Source organism: Serinus canaria, chromosome 25, assembly GCF_022539315.1.
Source record: "Serinus canaria isolate serCan28SL12 chromosome 25, serCan2020, whole genome shotgun sequence".
NCBI lineage: Eukaryota > Metazoa > Chordata > Aves > Passeriformes > Fringillidae > Serinus > Serinus canaria.
In genome coordinates this window covers 13,702,999-13,718,908 of record NC_066338.1, presented here as the reverse complement: position 1 = coordinate 13,718,908, position 15,910 = coordinate 13,702,999, and the positions used below count along the sequence as shown (strand labels likewise).

The window sequence follows — 15,910 nt, the reverse complement described above, 5'->3', positions numbered from 1 at the left end:
GAGGACGCGGGTACCCCCACTCCCCCCCCTCGAGGGCAGGTGAGCTCTGGGGGTGCCAGCAGCCCCCCGTAACTCACTGTACCCCGCAGGGAAGCGCTCGGTGACACCGCCACGCTTCATCAGCCCCACCTCGCAGCTGGTCATCACCTTCACGCTCAGCGGGCTGCAGCTGGTGGCCGCGGCCACCTGGCTGCTGGTCCGGCCACCCCACGCCCTCATCGACTACGAGATGGGCCGGACCCCCGACCCCGAGGCGGCGCGGGGGGTCCTGCGCTGTGACATGGCCGAGGGGGCCACGCTGGCCTGCCTGGCCTACGCCCTGCTGCTGATGCTCACCTGCACCGTGTACGCCGTCAAAGCGCGCGGCGTCCCCGAGACCTTCAACGAGGCCAAGCCCATCGGCTTTGCCATGTACACCACCTGCGTGGTGTGGCTCGCCTTCGGACCCATCTTCTTCGGCGCCGCCCAGTCGGCAGAGAGGGTGAGGAGAAGGGTTTGGGGCTCCTGGGGGTATTTTGGGGGGTCACTGTGGGCACACGTGGTCTGGTTTGTCTTTAGGCCCTCTTTATTTGGCACCACCCAGTCAGCAGAGAGGGTGGGAAGGGGGGTTTGAAGCTCCTGGGGGTATTTGGGGGGGGTCACTGCGGGCACACGTGGTCTGGTTCGCTTTCGGGTCTATCTTTGGCACTGCCCAGTTGGCAGAGAGGGTGTGGAGGGGGATTTGGGGGGTCCTTAGGGGTATTTGGAGGTCCCCTGGGGGGGATGTCCCTGTTTTGAGGTCAATGAGATTTAGCCATCAATGGGATTTGGGCGTCAGTGGGATTTTGAGGTACCGTTTTTGGGGTGCAGGTGCAGGTGCACGTGCAGATGGCCATGCTGATGGGTGTCCATGAGCCCTTGGGACGGTTGGGTTGGGGAATGGCTGGGTTTGGGGGGGTCAGTGGGATTTTGGGGGGATCAGTGGGTCTGGGGGGGGTCAGTCTGATTTTGGGGTCAGTAGGATTTTGAGGTACCGTTTTTGGGGTGCAGGTGCACGTGCAGACGGCCACGCTGACGGTGTCCATGTCGCTGTCGGCCTCGGTGCCCCTGGGGCTCCTCTACGCCCCCAAGGTCTACGTGATCCTGCTGCACCCCGAGCGCAACCAGCCCAAGCGGCGCGGTGCCGACCCCCCCCCATAGGGACCCACGGATTGGGGGACCCCCGGCACCCCAAAACCCCTGACCCCGAGAGCCCCCTCCCCACAACAAAGCTGCTCCTGCAAACCCCCAGAAGTGGTTTTTTTTTGGGGTGAGACAGAGCTGGAGAAGGGCTGGACGTGAGTTTATTGGGGTGCAGTGGGGTTTTTTATGGGGGGGATAGAAGGGGATCCCCTGTTTTCAGGGACCCCCCCCACCAGCAGCTCCAGCCACTGTGTCAGAGTGGGGGGGTCTGGGGGTGCCTGTGGAAGAAAAGGGGGTTTGGGGGTCAGTCCCAGGACCCCCCCATGCTCCCTTGAGAGCCACCCCAAATCCACCAGGAACCCTAAAACCATCCATGGGATGCCCAAGTGCCTCTGGAACCAGCTCCAAATTGCCCTCAGTGACCCCCAAACCACCCCCAAGATCTCCCAGTGTGTCTGGGCCCCCCAAAATTGCCTTCAGTGACCCCCAAATGCCCCCCCCAGGACTCCCAAACCACCTCCAGGCACCCCCCAGTGCTGCTGGGAACCCCAAAATTGCCCTCAGCCGCCCCCCAGATGCTCCACCAGGACCCTCGAATTGCCCCTGGACCCCTAAACCTGTCCCACAGACCCCTAATCCCCTCTGAGGGACCCCCAAACACCCCTAAGACACCCCCAAAGGACTCACAGGGATGGGGGGGGACCCCTTTGCAGGGGGCAGCAGTCGCACCCCCCCACTCTTGGGGTACCCTGGCTCCAGCTGCAACGTCCAGAGGGTCTGGGCGCCCCGGGGGCCCCCCAGAACCTGCAGGAGCCCCAACTCCGGCTGCCAGTCCAGGGCAAACCTGGGGGATCACCAGGGGGTTGGGGTGAGCCCCAAATCAACCCCCCACCCTGGCAATCACCCCCAAACCCCCCTGACCTTCTACAGAGACCCCCCCAAACTCTCCCACATCCCCCCCAATTATCCTCCCAAATGCCCCTACCCCTCCCAGTTACCACCTAGACACTTCACACCTACCTCAAAGACCCCCCCCAGCTGTCCCCCAGCCACCCTCAAAGTCCCCCCCCAGCCCCCCTCACCTGTTCCTCAGGTGTGTCACCTCAGCCCAGAGGCTCCAGCTCTCCCAGCAGCGCAGCTGCAGCTCCAGCAGCCCTGGGCCCAGGGGAGGAGGCAGCCCCAGGGGGGGTTCCTGGAGGGAAAAGGAGGAGGTGGTGAGACCCCCAAACCACCCAGAACCCCCCAGATCAGTCTCTGACCCCCAAGTGCATCCCCACAGATCTCCTGACCCCCAAAACTTCCCCTCCTGCCCCAGCTCTTTAAGTGTTCCCATAAATCCCCCCCAAGCTCTCCCAGTGCTCCTCTCAGCCCCCAATTCCTCCCCCCCCCCCCCAAATCCTCCCCAACCCCCCAAAATCCCCCCTAAGCCACTCACCTGTAGCTGGACACCCCCGCTGGGGGTGAGGGACAGGCGAAGGGGGGGCAGGGAATGGGAGGAGCCAGGAGGGGGTCCCAGCTCCAGCTCCATCTCCAGTTTGGGAGTCCCTGGGGAGGGGGGCAGCACCTGGACCCCTGCCAGAGTCTGGTACAGGTGGCATGAGGCCTCCACCCTGAAAGAAATGACAGTCGTGGGTGGAGGTGACACGACCACCCCCCTAAAATTCCCCACTATCCTAGGAGCTCCACCTGGACACCTGGACTCCCACTGGGTCCCTTCCAGGGCTCTCCCCCACATTGGAGCTCCCCCCAAACTCCTCGGTCCCTCTCAGGACCCTTGGACCACCCCCCAAAATCCCAGGGCTCCCACCTCCACACCTCACTCTCCTCACCTGTGCCCTCCCATGACCCCCTCACCTGTCCTGTCCTCACCTGTCCCCCCCGCCCTGTCCCCTCACCTGGCCGCTGCCTCCCGCAGTCCCTGCAGCGCCTCCTGCCGGCCGAGCCGCTGCAGGCGCCGCTCCTGAACCCTCCGGAGCAGCTGGGAGGAGAAAGAGACCCCAAATTAGGGAGAGAAAAGACCACAAATTAGAGGGGAAGGAGACATTTGGGGGGAAAAATATCTCAGACTAGTGGAGAACGAGACCCCAAATTTAGAGGGAAGGAGACCTCAAACTGGGGAAGACAAACTGCAGTTAGGAGGGGAAAAGACCCCAAATTTAGGGAGAAAAAGAACCCTGCAAAGAGATTCCAAAGTGGGGGTAGATCCCCAAAGGGGGAGAAGGAGCTAAGACCCGAAGTGAGAAGGAATCCTAGAATAGATCCCACCGTGAGCAAGGGCAACCCAAAGTAAGTGGGACCCACCAGGAGCCCCCACAGGGCAGGGGGACCCCAAAGAGTGACCCCCAGTCTCACCTGGTCCCGTCTCTCCGTGGCCTCACGCACCTTCACCTTCAGCTCTTCTTGCTGGGGAGGAGGGAGGGAGGGAGAGACAGCACCCATGGGACCCCCAAAACCCACATTTTGCCCCCAACCCCCAAATGAGCCCCCAGACCCACATTGTGCCCCCAGCCTTCCAGGAACCCCCCATCCCCCCAGCACCCCTGAGATCCCTCAGGGCCCCTGGGACCCCCAGCCCCCCTGGGACCCCCGTACCTGTTCAAGCCGTGCTCCCAGGGCTGCTTTCCCTCGCTGCAGCAGCTGCTGGCCCCGGTGCAGCTGGGCCAGGGCGGGGGGCACGGCCTCCTCCAGGGCCCCCAGGGCCCCCCCATACTTCGCCTTCAGCTCCCGCCAACGCGCCCGAGCCTGCGCCGCCTCCTCGCCTGGGGGGAGCCCCACGTCAGCCCCCCAAAAGGGACCTGGGAATCACCAATCCCTCCCAAAGGGGTCCCAGAACTCTCAAACTGGACCCAGGAAGCCCCAAAAAGGACTCAGATGTACAGGAATCCCCAAATATCCCTTGAGCTCCCTCCCCAAGGGGACCTAGGAACCCCCAAAGGGGACCCAGGAACCCCCAAGGTGGACAAGGTGAGTCAAGGGGTTTTGGGGTTCAGGGTCAACCCAGGAGTTTGGGGGGCTCATGCAGGCTGAGGGCAGGTCTGGGTTCAGTGTAGGGGCTCAAGGGATTTTGGGGTTCGGTTTGGGGGCTCACGCAGGTTGGTGGGGGCTGGGGGCAGCCCCGGGTTCTCGATGACCCCCAGGAGCAGCTTCAGCACCCGGAGCTGGGACAGGAGCAGCTTCTGCTTCCGCCGGGTGTCCTGGGGGGCAGGTTTGGGGTGTCAGGGGAGATTTGGGGTGCCAAGGAGTTTGGGGGACATCATGGAGCAGGTGTTAGAGGCGTAGGGGAAAAATGGGGTGTGGAGAGGAGAACTGGGGGGACAAAAAAGAATTTTTTGAAGAAAACAAGGGCGTAGAGAGAATGACAGAAAATAGGGCAGTTGAGAAGATTTAGGAGATAAATGTGGGAGTCATTAAAAGAATCAAGGTTAGATAGGGTGTCTGTGAGAAACTTAGGGGGCTCAGAAGTAATTTTAGGGCAGATGTGGGGGTGTTGTGGGGCAAATGTGGAGACCAGGGACAGCTGTGAGGCATACATGGGTGCTGCAGGTATATTCTGAGGTGCTGTGGCGCAGTTTTGGGGTCTCACCATTTGATGTTCCACCAGGACCCGGGTGGGGACATCACCCTCCTCTTCCTCCTCGGCCAGGGCAGCCTCGAGCGCTGCCAGCGCCCTGGGGACACGCGTGGGGACACGGGTGGGGATGGGGGGGGACACTCCCCAGACCCCTCCAGGAACGAGGAGATCCTCCCGATACCTCCCAGTGACACGAGTGGGGACATGGAGACAACCAGGCCCCCTCCTCCGACATGCGTGGGGTCCCGGGGACCCCCGTGGGGATGAGGAGACCCCTCGGCGACCTCTCCCCCCTTCCCCAGAGCCCTAAGGATACGTGAGGGCACGGACAGACTGCAGTGCCCCGTGTGGGGCCAGGTGTCACCCCAAAGAGCCCGTAAGGACCCGGTCACCCCTCAGGGACCCCAAAGAGGATGAAGTGACCCCAGGGACCCCAATGGCTCCCGGTGAACCCCCCGGGAGGGGGGGTGGGGGACGCCCCCGATCCAAGATGGCGGCCAGGCAGCCCTCAGGGGTTCCCGCCTTTAGGGGGGGGGGGGGGTCTCGCGCTCACCCCCTCGCGCGCTCCAACCGGGCCGCCATCGCCGCCGCGTCTTCCCGCTCTCCCACCTCGCTCCGCCCACCCGAGCGCCGGAGACCAATCACCGCCCGCGCCCACCCAATTTGAGTCTAGCTGACCAATCGCCGCTCGCCTCCGCTCTCCCCAACCAATCACCGCGTGAGAACGGCGAAAGGAGGCGGCACGGATACAAAGTGCAGCCAATCACAAGGGGGGGGTGAGAAAGCCACAGCACCTCACTGCCCTGGAGCCCTCAGAGCGGCCGCCATTATGGGCGGGGCTGGGCGAGGGCACAGGGAGGGACCGGGTAATACTGGGAGGGGCTGTGTTAAACTGGGAGGGATCGCTGGGGTCGCAGTGGGGCCCGCAGAGGGGCCAGGGGCTCTCTAAGCGGCCTCTCCCTCCAATAATCACACGACTCCTCTTCCCACACCCCCATGGGGGGAGGGGCCTTTATTCCCCCCCAGTTTGGGGAGCAGGGTGGGGGAGGGGTGTCCCCCAAGCTGGGGGGGGACACACCGGACACCCCTCCCCCCATCATCGCCGCCGCCGCCGCTGCACCACGGTCCAGCCGTCCGAGGGGGGCGGGGGTGTCCCACACTCCATGGCCTGGGTGGGATAATGACGTCATCAGTATGACACCACCCCTCAGTGATGTCATCAGTGTCACACACCCTCCCTCAGTGACATCATCAGTGCCCCTCCCATCACAGGGGTCCTGGGGTCCCTCTTCCTAAATTTGGTGACACCACCACTGCCCCACCCCCATCTCTGTTTCCCCCACTTGATGACATCACCAGGACTGAATGACATCATCAGGAATGACATCATCACCCCCTAGCCACTCCTCACTTGGGGGTCCTGGGGCATCACCACCCCCCAATTTAATTACATCATCAGTATCCCCCTCAGGGTTACACCCCATGACATCATCACCACATTCACCACCCCCTTTGATGACATCATCAGCACCCTCCCAATCCAATTGGCTCCCAAGCAATGACATCATCAGCTCCCCATGACATCATCCCAGTGATGTCACCCCTCACCTCCTCCTCTTCCTCGCTGCTCTCCTCCTCTTCCTCCTCCTCCCCTCGCTCCGGGGGGCTCCGGGGGGCTGTGGGGGGGGTCCTGGGGGGGCTCTGGGGGTCTCCCCCTGGGCGGGCGGTGGCCAGGGCGGCGGCCAGGGCGGGGCCACGCTGGGCCAGAGCCCCCAGGGCCGCCCCCATCCCCACAACATCCCCGCCTCGCGCCCGGGCAAAAAGGGTCACCAGCTCCTGGCTCACCTGCAGGGGGACACTGGGATGGACTGGGAACCACTGGGAGGGACTGGGATGGACTGGGAACCACTAGGGAGAGACTGGGAACCACTGGGAGGAGACTGGGGTGGACTGGGATGTACTGGGATGAGTCTGGGGGGTGCTGAGGCGCAATGTGCGGGACTGGGATGAACTGGGAAGAAGTAAAAGAGCACTGAGAACACACTGGTCTATACTGGGAGGCTCTGGCAGCACTGAAGGATGGTGGTAACAGCCCGGGGATGGACTGGGATGAACTGGGAGTGGCTACTGGGAACATCCTTGTCCATACTGGTTTGTACTGGGAGCACCTGGGAAGGGACCAAGGGTACCAGGAAGGGACAAAGGCCAGTAAAAGATGCTGAGAGCAGCCTGAGGACAAACTGGTCTGTACTGGGAGTGCCGGGGGGAGGCTGGCCGGCTGCTGGGAGCACACTGCTCCATACTGGTCCATACTGGTCCGTACTGGGAGCCCACCTGCTGCAGGCTGCCATCCTCCACCACCGTGTCGAACTCATTGTCCATCACCTCGGCCAGGAAATCCTCCACCTCCTCCTGCTCCAGGTCAGCTGGGAGGGGGATCGGGGGGTGTTACCTCTGCCCCTTCCCCCCCCCCCGACCCTCCCTCTCCCCGGGTGGGGGAGGGGCAGCACGCACCGTTCTGCGTGAAGAAGTCGAGCAGCGCCGAGCTGAGCCACGCGGCCTTCTCGGAACTCTGCGGGCCTCCGAAGCCCTGCGCCACCGCCAGCTGCGGGGACAGCCCGAGGGGGACATGGGGACACCCGGCGCTGGTCCCGGAGTGCCCCCTCTGCGTCCCCAAGCGCCCCTCAAAGCCCCCTCACGCCGCCCACCCCTCCAGCACAGCTCGCAGCTGTCCCCAGTGCCCCCCCAAGGTGTCCCCAAGGTGTCCCCAGGTGTCCCCGGTATCCCCCTCACCTGCAGCGCCGCCCACCCCCCCAGCACGGCCCGCACCCCCTCCGCGAACAGCGCCCGCGCTTCCACCCCGGGGGCCGCCATGACGGCGCTGCGCAGGCGGTGCGACCGAGCGCCGAATCCGCGAGCGAGCGAGGCACGGAGCGATCCCCGAGTCACCGATGGACGCGTGGGGGCGTGGCAGGACATGGGCGTGGTGTTGAGGGGCGTGGTCTCCGTCAGAGGTAGGACGGGACTACAACTCCCGACAGCCCCCGCAAGGCGGTGGTCACGTGAGGCGGGTGAGAGGGTGGGGGGTGTGGGGCACAGGGGGGGTATGGGGGCACTATAGGGGGTGCAGGGCACACAGGAGCTCTAGGGGGCTCCATGGGGTATAGGGGACACAGGTAATAGGGGCTGGGGGCTCTATGGGGTATAGGGGGGCATAGGGGTTATAGGGCCTGGGGGGCTTTATGGGGTGTAGGGCGGCACAGGGGCTTTAGGGGGGGGGGGCTCTATAGGGTATAGGAGCTGGGGGGCTCTATGGGGTATAGGGGGCACAGGGGCTATAGGGGCTGCGGGGCTCTCTGTGGGGTATAGGGGGCACAGGGGCTATAGGGGCTGCGGGGCTCTATGGGGTATAGGGGGCACAGGGGCTATAGGGGCTGCGGGGCTCCTATGGGGTATAGGGGGCACAGGGGCTATAGGGGCTGCGGGGCCTCTATGAGGTATAGGAGGCACAGGGGCTATAGGGGCTGCGGGGCTCTATGGGGTATAGGGGGCACAGGGGCTATAGGGGCTGCGGGGCTCTCTATGAGGTATAGGAGGCACAGGGGCTATAGGGGCTGCGGGGCTCTATGGGGTATAGGGGGCACAGGGGCTATAGGGGCTGCGGGGCTCTCTATGAGGTATAGGAGGCACAGGGGCTATAGGGGCTGCGGGGCTCTCTGGGGTATAGGGGGCACAGGGGCTATAGGGGCTGCGGGGCTCTCTATGGGGTATAGGGGGCACAGGGGCTATAGGAGCTGCGGGGCTCTCTATGGGGTATAGGGGGCACAGGGCTATAGGGGCTGCGGGGCTCTCTATGGGGTATAGGGGGCACAGGGGCTATAGGGGCTGTGGGGCTCTCTATGGGGTATAGGGGGCACAGGGGCTATAGGGGCTGCGGGGCTCTTATGGGGTATAGGGGGCACAGGGGCTATAGGGGCTGCGGGGCTCTCTATGGGGTATAGGGGGCACAGGGGCTATAGGGGCTGCGGGGCTCTATGGGGTATAGGGGGCACAGGGGCTATAGGGGCTGCGGGGCTCTCTATGAGGTATAGGAGGGCATAGGGGTTGTAGGGCCTGGGGGACTCTATGGGGCTCTATGGGGAGGGGGCTGTATGGGACACACAGGAACTGTGGGGGGCTATAGGGGGTGGGCTACGGTGGTCCAGGGGGGCTATAGGGATCAGAACTGGGCACTCTCCGCCCCTATAGGATACATAGGGGGCCCCACAGCGGGGGGGGGGAGGGGCTGAGGTACCTGTGGCATCCTTGGGGGGGGTACCTGTGGCACCCGGGTGGGCACTCAGGGTACCTATAGCATCCTTGGGGGTACCTATAGCATCCTTGGGGGGTACCCATAGCAGCCGAGGGCGTCCCGAGGGTACCTATGGCATCCTTGGGGGCGGGCGTACCTGTAGCATCCTTTTGGGGGGGGGGCTGCCCCCGGAAGTCCTTCCTCCGCAGGAAGAGCAGCCGCTGTGCGGGGGGGGGGCCGGGGGGATGCTTCCACCCCCCCCAGATTTCGGGGACCCCCCCAATTAACCCCGCTGCCCTTATTAATTACACCCTCCCCCCCTCCGATTGCCCCCCTCCCCCCGCCCCACCGAAGCCTCTTTGTCTCCCCCGCAGGTCCCCCCCCGCGGGGGAGGGGGTGACGCGGCCACCGCCGGTGCCACCAAGGGGGGGGACACCCCTAAAATCGAGGTGACCCCCCCCCCCCCAGACCCCCTAAACCACCCCGGACACGCGGCCCCCTCCCCCCCTTTCATCCATAGGGGCAGCTGGGGCTGGCGAGGGGGCGGCGGGGGGGGGGGGGGTCACCCCCTAAAATTTTCGGGCGGGTGGGGGGGGGGAAGGGGGGACAACCATGGCCGCCGATCTGGGGGACCCCAAAACTCCCGCGTCCCCCCCCGCCCCCCCAAAACGCTTCTTTCGCAAGAGCGTGGAGGTGCTGGAGGAGGAGGAGCGGGGTGAGCGCGGCGGCGACCCCAGCCCGCGGGGCGACCCCCGGCTCGGGGGGGGCGAGGAGGGCGAGGAGGAGGCGGAGATGAAGGCCGTGGCCACCTCTCCCGGTGGCCGCTTCCTCAAGTTCGACATCGAGCTGGGGCGAGGCGCCTTCAAGACGGTCTTCAAGGGCTTCGACACCGACACCTGGGTGGAGGTGGCCTGGTGTGAGCTGCAGGTGAGCCCCGAGACGGGGGGGGGGGGCAGTTTTGGGGGGCTGGGGGTCGTGAATTGGTGGGTGGGAGGTGAAATTGGGTTTTTTTAGGGTCATGGGGAGATGATGGTGGGGTTTTGGGGGGTTCTTGGGGGGGTTTGAGGCTCTTTGGAAGATGGGGACACCTCAAAATTTGTCATGAAGCCCCTGATTGGCCTCTCAAGTTGGTGTTGAGCTTCTTCCAAAGCTGTGAGTGGCTCCTCAAGCTCAGCTTGAGGTTCTTCTGATATCAGTGGTCCCCAAAATCCTCCCTTGATGATGATGATGGTGGGATTTGGGGGTGAAGATGCTGACCCTGGAATTTGGGGATGATGATGATGACAATGACGATGATGATGATGCTGGCAATGGCCCTGAGGTTTAGGGATGATGATGATGATGACAACCCTGGAGTTTGGGGATGATAATGATGATGATGATGGTGATAATGATGATGCTGGAATTGAAAGATGATGATGATGGTGCTGTGAACAACCCTGAGGTTTAGGCATGATAATGATGATGATCTTGGGGCTGGAGAATGATGATGATGATGATGATGATGACGATCCTGGGGCTGGGGGCTGCTAACGCTGACCCTGGCACCCGGTGCCCACACCGCTGCTGGACTTTGGGGTGTGTCTGTGCCCCCCAGGACCGCAAGCTGACCAAGGCAGAGCAGCAGCGCTTCAAGGAGGAGGCCGAGATGCTCAAGGGGCTGCAGCACCCCAACATCGTCCGCTTCTACGACTCCTGGGAGTCCTCGCTCCGCGGCAAGAAGTGCATCGTCCTCGTCACTGAGCTCATGACCTCAGGCACCCTCAAGACGTGAGTTTGGGGCGCAGGGGGACACCTTGGGGGGGTCCGGGCGTGGCTGACGGGACCCCACAGGTACCTCAAGAGGTTCAAGGTGATGAAGCCGAAGGTGTTGCGGAGCTGGTGCCGGCAGATCCTGAAGGGGCTGCAGTTCCTGCACACGAGGACGCCGCCCATCATCCACCGCGACCTCAAGTGCGACAACATCTTCATCACCGGCCCCACCGGCTCCGTCAAGATCGGTGACCTGGGGCTGGCCACGCTCATGCGCACGTCCTTCGCCAAAAGCGTCATCGGTGAGCACCACGGGGACCTCGGGGACGGCCCCGACGGCCCCCCCTGACCTCCCACCCCACAGGGACCCCAGAGTTTATGGCCCCTGAGATGTATGAGGAGCGCTACGATGAGTCCGTGGACGTCTACGCCTTCGGGATGTGCATGCTGGAGATGGGCACGTCCGAGTACCCCTACTCCGAGTGCCAGAACGCCGCCCAGATCTACCGCAAAGTCACCAGCGTGGGTGTCCCACCACCCCTGAGACCCCCAAACCTCTCCAGAGCCCCCCCAAGTCACCATGTCCCCCCCACAGGGCATCAAGCCGGCGAGTTTCCACAAGGTGACAGACCCCGAGGTGAAGGAGATCATTGAGGGCTGCATCCGGCAGAACAAAGCTGAGAGGTGTGGGGTGGGGTGGTGGTCTGGGACCCCTGCGGCCCCCCAGGACTGACCACACTGACCACCCCATCCCCATGCCAGGTTGTCCATCCGGGACCTGCTGGACCACGCGTTCTTCGCCGAGGACACGGGGCTGCGCGTGGAGCTGGCCGAGGACGACGCGGGGCTGGACCCGGCGCTGGCGCTGCGGCTCTGGGTGGAGGACCCCAAAAAGCTCAAGGGCAAGCACAAGGACAACGAGGCCATCGAGTTCAGCTTCAACTTGGAGGCTGATGTCCCCGAGGAGGTGGCCTATGAGATGGTGAGGAGTGACCCCAAAAATCCTCAGGGTTGGCCCCTAATTGGTCTCGATTCTCTCCAAATGCAATGAGCCTCCAAAATTGTGGCTCAAGCTCATCTTGAACACCCCCAAAGGCAGTGACAGCTCAAAATCCACCCTGGAACCCAACAGTTGGTCCCTCCAACTCTTCTGAGCCTCTTCCATAAGGAAAGTTACCCCAAAATTCATTCCTGAACCTCTCCCAAAACCAGCGATGCCCCAAAATTCATCCTTTAAGCTCACCTGGAACCTCTCCCCCATAACTGATCCCTAAACCTCACCTTGAACCTCTCCCAAAACTGATACCCCAAAAATTCATCCCTGAACCTCTCCCAAAACCAATGATGCCCCAAAATTCATCCCTGAACCTCACCTTGAACCTCTCCCAAAACCAATGCCCCCCAAAATTCCCTCTGGAACCAACCCCAAGCCCCCCCAGCTCTCGGTGCTGCCCCTGAACACCCCAAATTCCCTCCCTCAGGTGAAATCCGGGTTCTTCCACGAGAGTGATTCCAAGGCTGTGGCCAAATCCATCCGGGACCGGCTGGCGCTGGTGAGGAAGACGCGGGAGAAGAAGCAGGCAGAGGGCAGGGGGGGCCCTGAGAGCCGGGGGGGCCCCGAGAGCGAGGACACTGAGGTCGATCAGCACGTGAGGCAGCAGCTGCTGCAGGAGCAGCCCCCGCCTGGCCTTGGTGAGACCCCAAAACTGCCCCTGGACACCCAAAACTGCCCCCTGACCCTCAAACTGTCCCCTAGAACTGCCCCCAGTGCCCCCAAAACTGCCCCTGGACACCCAGAACTGCCCCCAGACCCTCAAACTGCCCCCTAAAAAAACAGTCCCCAACCCCTTTAAACTGCCCCCAAAACTGCCCACTGCCCCCCTTGTCCCCCCAAACTGCCCTCAGCCCCCCAAAACTGCCCCCCTTGTCCCCCCAAAGTGCCCTCAGCCTCCACAAGTGCCCCCTGCCCACAGTGAGACCCCCCAGCAGTGACCCCCCCTTGCTCCCTCCCCACAGCTGAGGGGATCCTGGACAACGTCCCCCCCCCAGATGTCCCCGGTCCTGGCGGTGTCACCGGAGCACCTGAGCAGCTCTGGGGGTACCCACAGGGACCCCAGGATGGGGTGTCCCCCCCTGTGCCACCACTGGTAAGTGCCCGTCACACTGGGGGGTCCTGGGGGAGGTCCAGACCCCCCTGGCACTGCCCCATGTCCTGCAGGTGACCCAGGGGACCGAGGGGACAGCAGAGGATGGCACCGGAGGAGCCACCACAGAGCCAGCTGGGCCTGAGGGAGACCCCTGTGGCTGTGGCGGGGGCTCGGTGACAGTGGGGACACAGCCACAGGTGGCACCTGGTGCCCCAGGGCCGGGGATGGCACCGAGAGTGGCAGTGGGGGTGGCAGTGCCAGCTGCGGGGGTGACAGCAGCTCCTGGAGTGTCACCAGCGCAAGGGGTGCCACCTCCTACTGGAGTGCCACTGGCCCCGGGAGGGACACCTGCTCTGGGGGTGACACCAGCTCTGGGGGTGCCACCTCCAGCCGGAATGCCACCAGCTCCAGGGGTGACACCAGCCCAAGGGATGCCACCAGCTCCAGGGGTGACACCAGCCCAAGGGATGCCACCAGGAGTGGCACCCCAAGCTGGGGTGCCACCACAGTTGGTCCCCATGGTGCAGCTGCAGCCAGGCCTTGGAATGCCACCAATAGCCCCTGGGATGCCACCAGGTCCAGGGATGCCACCAGCCCAGGGGATGCCACCACAGCCAGTCCCCACCATGCAGCTGGTGCCAGGGATGTCACCAGCTCCAGGGATGCCACCAGTGGTGGGGATGTCACCAGCTCTGGGGGTGCCACCACTGTCCATCATGACACCAGTCATGGGGATGTCACCAGCCCCGGAGATGCCACCTCCATCCATGATGCCACCAGCCCAAGGGATGCCACCTCCGTCTGTGATGCCACCAGTGATGGGGGTGTCACCAGCCCCAGGGGTGCCATCTGCCCAAGGGATGCCACCACCATCGATGATGCCACCAGCCTCAGAGATGCCACCACCATCCATGGTGCCACCAGCCATGGTGATGCCACCAGCACAAGGGATGCCAGCTCCACCCATGATGCCACCAGCCCCAGGGGTGCCACCTCCATCTGTCCTGCCACCAGCCATGGGGATGTCACAAGCTCCAGGGATGCCACCACCATCCCCAATACCACCAGCCATGAGAATGCCACCGGCCCCAGAGATGCCACCACCATCCATGATGCCACCAGCCATGGGGATGCCACAAGCTCCAGAGATGCCACCACCATCCATGATGCCACCAGCCATGGGGATGCCACAAGCTCCAGAGATGCCACCACCATCCATGATGCCACCAGCCATGGGGATGTCACCGGCCCCACAGATGCCACCACCATCCCCGATGCCACCAGCTCCAGAGATGCCACCACCATCCCCAATGCCACAACCCCCGATGCTCCCTGGCCCTGAGGACCCCTCGGTGCCTGCCGAGGCCGCGTCCCTGCTGCGTGTCCCCGATGTCCCCGAAGTCCCCGGGCCGCGTGCCCGGCAGCGCCGCGCGTCGTACCAGCGCCCCGCCCGCTTCCAGCTCACCGTGCTGCAGGTCAGGGCGGGGCTGGGGGCCAGGGGGGGCCGTGTGGGGACATCCCAGCACGGTCACAGAGTGTCACCCCCCCCCAGGTGTCCTCAGCTGGGGACAACACGGTGGAGTGCCAGCTGGAGACCCACGACAGCAAGATGGTCACCTTCAGGTTTGATGCGGATGGGGACGCGCCCGAGGACATCGCCTGCTACATGGTGACCCCCGAGCTGTCCCCGTGTCCCCAGCCCCTGTCCCCTTCCCCAGCCTATGTCCATCTCTGATCCAAGTCCCTTGCCTCTAGTCCATGCCCCCTTCCCAATGTCTGTCCCTCTCCCTCAATGTGTCCCCTACCCCAATTTGTGTCCTTGTGCCACCAGCCCATGTCCCTGACCCATGTCCCCCCAATGTGTGTCCCCCCCAAACCATGTCCTCTTCCCCAGTCTATGTCCCCCTCCCCACTCTGTGTCCCCAGTCCATGTCCCTTCCCCCAATCTATGTCCCCCCTCCCAACCCGTGTCCCCCCCACAGGTCGAGGACAACTTTGTCCTGGAGGGGGAGCGGGACAAGTTCGTGGAGGAGCTCAAGGCCATTGTGGAGCAGGCACGGGGGCTCCTCGGGACCCCCGCCCCGGACCCCCAGGTGCTCCCCCTGCCCCCTCCCCCTCCTTGTCCCTCCCCCCACCCAGACCCCCCACTGACCCCCCAAATGTGTCTCCCCCCAGGTGGGACCCCTGGAACCGCCAGTGGGTGGTGAGTAGTGGGGGAGGGGAGGGGGCTGGGGTCGCCCCCCACCCGCTGACCCCTCACCCCCCACCAGGGGAAGGCCCCCCCCAGTCGTCACCCGTGGGGCGCTGGAGGTTCTGCATCAACCAAACCATCCGGAACCGAGAGGCCACCGGTGCGTCCCCAGGGGCTGGGAGGGGACACGGACCTGCCACCACACCCCCAGGGCTGGGAGGTGTCACCCCCCACCCCATCCCTGATGGAGGTGTCCCCTCTCTGCAGGCCCTGGGGGACCCCCGCCCACCCGGAGAGCCCTGGGGACATCCCAGGGGGGTCTCCAAGGACAAGGGACAAACAAGAGTGGAACGTCAGAGCAAGGCGGGCCGGGGGGGACGAAGATGGGGGTCCCCAAAGCCCAGGACTTGGATGTCCCCCAGGGCCAGGGGTCGGCTGTCCCCAAACTGGAGGAGCTGGGTGTCCCCCAGGCTTTGGGGACAGCTGTCACCAGTCCCCAGGAGGTGGCTGAACCCACAGAACCAGAGAGGATCAACCCCGAACCCCAAGATCTGGGGGCTCCCCAGGGCTCGGGGCTGAGTGTCCCCAGCCCTGGACACCTGGACGTGGCTGACCCCAAACCTCCGGAGCTCAATGGCCACCAAGAGCCCCTCATCCCTGGGGATGCAGAGCCGGGTGTCCCCCAGGAACAGGGGACAGTCACTGCCCCATTGGAGCAGGAGGGACCCAGGGAACCACCCGACCCCCCACAGCTGGATGTGTCCCAAGAGCCAGGTGACCCCCAAGGACTGGGGACC

The 15,910-nt window shown here is 64.1% G+C and overlaps 4 protein-coding genes across 4 annotated transcripts in view; 2 read left to right on the top strand and 2 right to left on the bottom strand.

The window, feature by feature from the left end:
* LOC127060743 (metabotropic glutamate receptor 6-like) overlaps window positions 1–1,293 on the top strand; it is a 2,004-nt gene extending 711 nt beyond the window's left edge. Inside the window, exons 2-3 of the mRNA XM_050984842.1 lie at window positions 90–481; window positions 1,030–1,293. Of these exons, the coding sequence (XP_050840799.1) occupies window positions 90–481; window positions 1,030–1,179 (542 nt within the window). The 3' untranslated portion in view covers window positions 1,180–1,293. The remainder of the gene's footprint in view (window positions 1–89; window positions 482–1,029) is intronic.
* An 11-nt stretch (window positions 1,294–1,304) lies between these two features.
* Window positions 1,305–5,574, bottom strand: ZWINT (ZW10 interacting kinetochore protein). The gene is made up of 10 exons (XM_050984516.1): window positions 5,286–5,574; window positions 4,745–4,829; window positions 4,250–4,355; window positions 3,754–3,920; window positions 3,514–3,564; window positions 3,057–3,139; window positions 2,597–2,771; window positions 2,244–2,353; window positions 1,849–2,005; window positions 1,305–1,439 (listed from the first exon to the last, which is right to left on the bottom strand). Exons 1-10 carry the CDS (start codon window positions 5,312–5,314, stop codon window positions 1,323–1,325), a joined length of 1,080 nt encoding a protein of 359 aa, XP_050840473.1. The 5' UTR covers window positions 5,315–5,574; the 3' UTR covers window positions 1,305–1,322.
* A 141-nt stretch (window positions 5,575–5,715) lies between these two features.
* TSR2 (TSR2 ribosome maturation factor) lies at window positions 5,716–7,726 on the bottom strand. The gene is made up of 5 exons (XM_050984576.1): window positions 7,526–7,726; window positions 7,247–7,337; window positions 7,067–7,158; window positions 6,341–6,577; window positions 5,716–5,900 (listed from the first exon to the last, which is right to left on the bottom strand). The coding sequence occupies exons 1-5, from the start codon at window positions 7,709–7,711 to the stop codon at window positions 5,829–5,831; spliced, it is 678 nt and encodes a 225-aa protein (XP_050840533.1). The 5' UTR covers window positions 7,712–7,726; the 3' UTR covers window positions 5,716–5,828.
* A 1,902-nt stretch (window positions 7,727–9,628) lies between these two features.
* The window catches only part of LOC103825199 (serine/threonine-protein kinase WNK2-like), a 7,403-nt gene continuing 1,121 nt past the window's right edge, over window positions 9,629–15,910 (top strand). Inside the window, exons 1-14 of the mRNA XM_050984840.1 lie at window positions 9,629–9,950; window positions 10,621–10,793; window positions 10,857–11,077; window positions 11,140–11,297; window positions 11,371–11,459; window positions 11,538–11,757; window positions 12,257–12,467; window positions 12,792–12,922; window positions 12,994–14,397; window positions 14,475–14,591; window positions 14,905–15,015; window positions 15,098–15,125; window positions 15,193–15,273; window positions 15,381–15,907. Coding sequence (XP_050840797.1) covers window positions 9,636–9,950; window positions 10,621–10,793; window positions 10,857–11,077; window positions 11,140–11,297; window positions 11,371–11,459; window positions 11,538–11,757; window positions 12,257–12,467; window positions 12,792–12,922; window positions 12,994–14,397; window positions 14,475–14,591; window positions 14,905–15,015; window positions 15,098–15,125; window positions 15,193–15,273; window positions 15,381–15,907 — 3,786 coding nt within the window. The 5' untranslated portion in view covers window positions 9,629–9,635. The remainder of the gene's footprint in view (window positions 9,951–10,620; window positions 10,794–10,856; window positions 11,078–11,139; window positions 11,298–11,370; window positions 11,460–11,537; window positions 11,758–12,256; window positions 12,468–12,791; window positions 12,923–12,993; window positions 14,398–14,474; window positions 14,592–14,904; window positions 15,016–15,097; window positions 15,126–15,192; window positions 15,274–15,380; window positions 15,908–15,910) is intronic.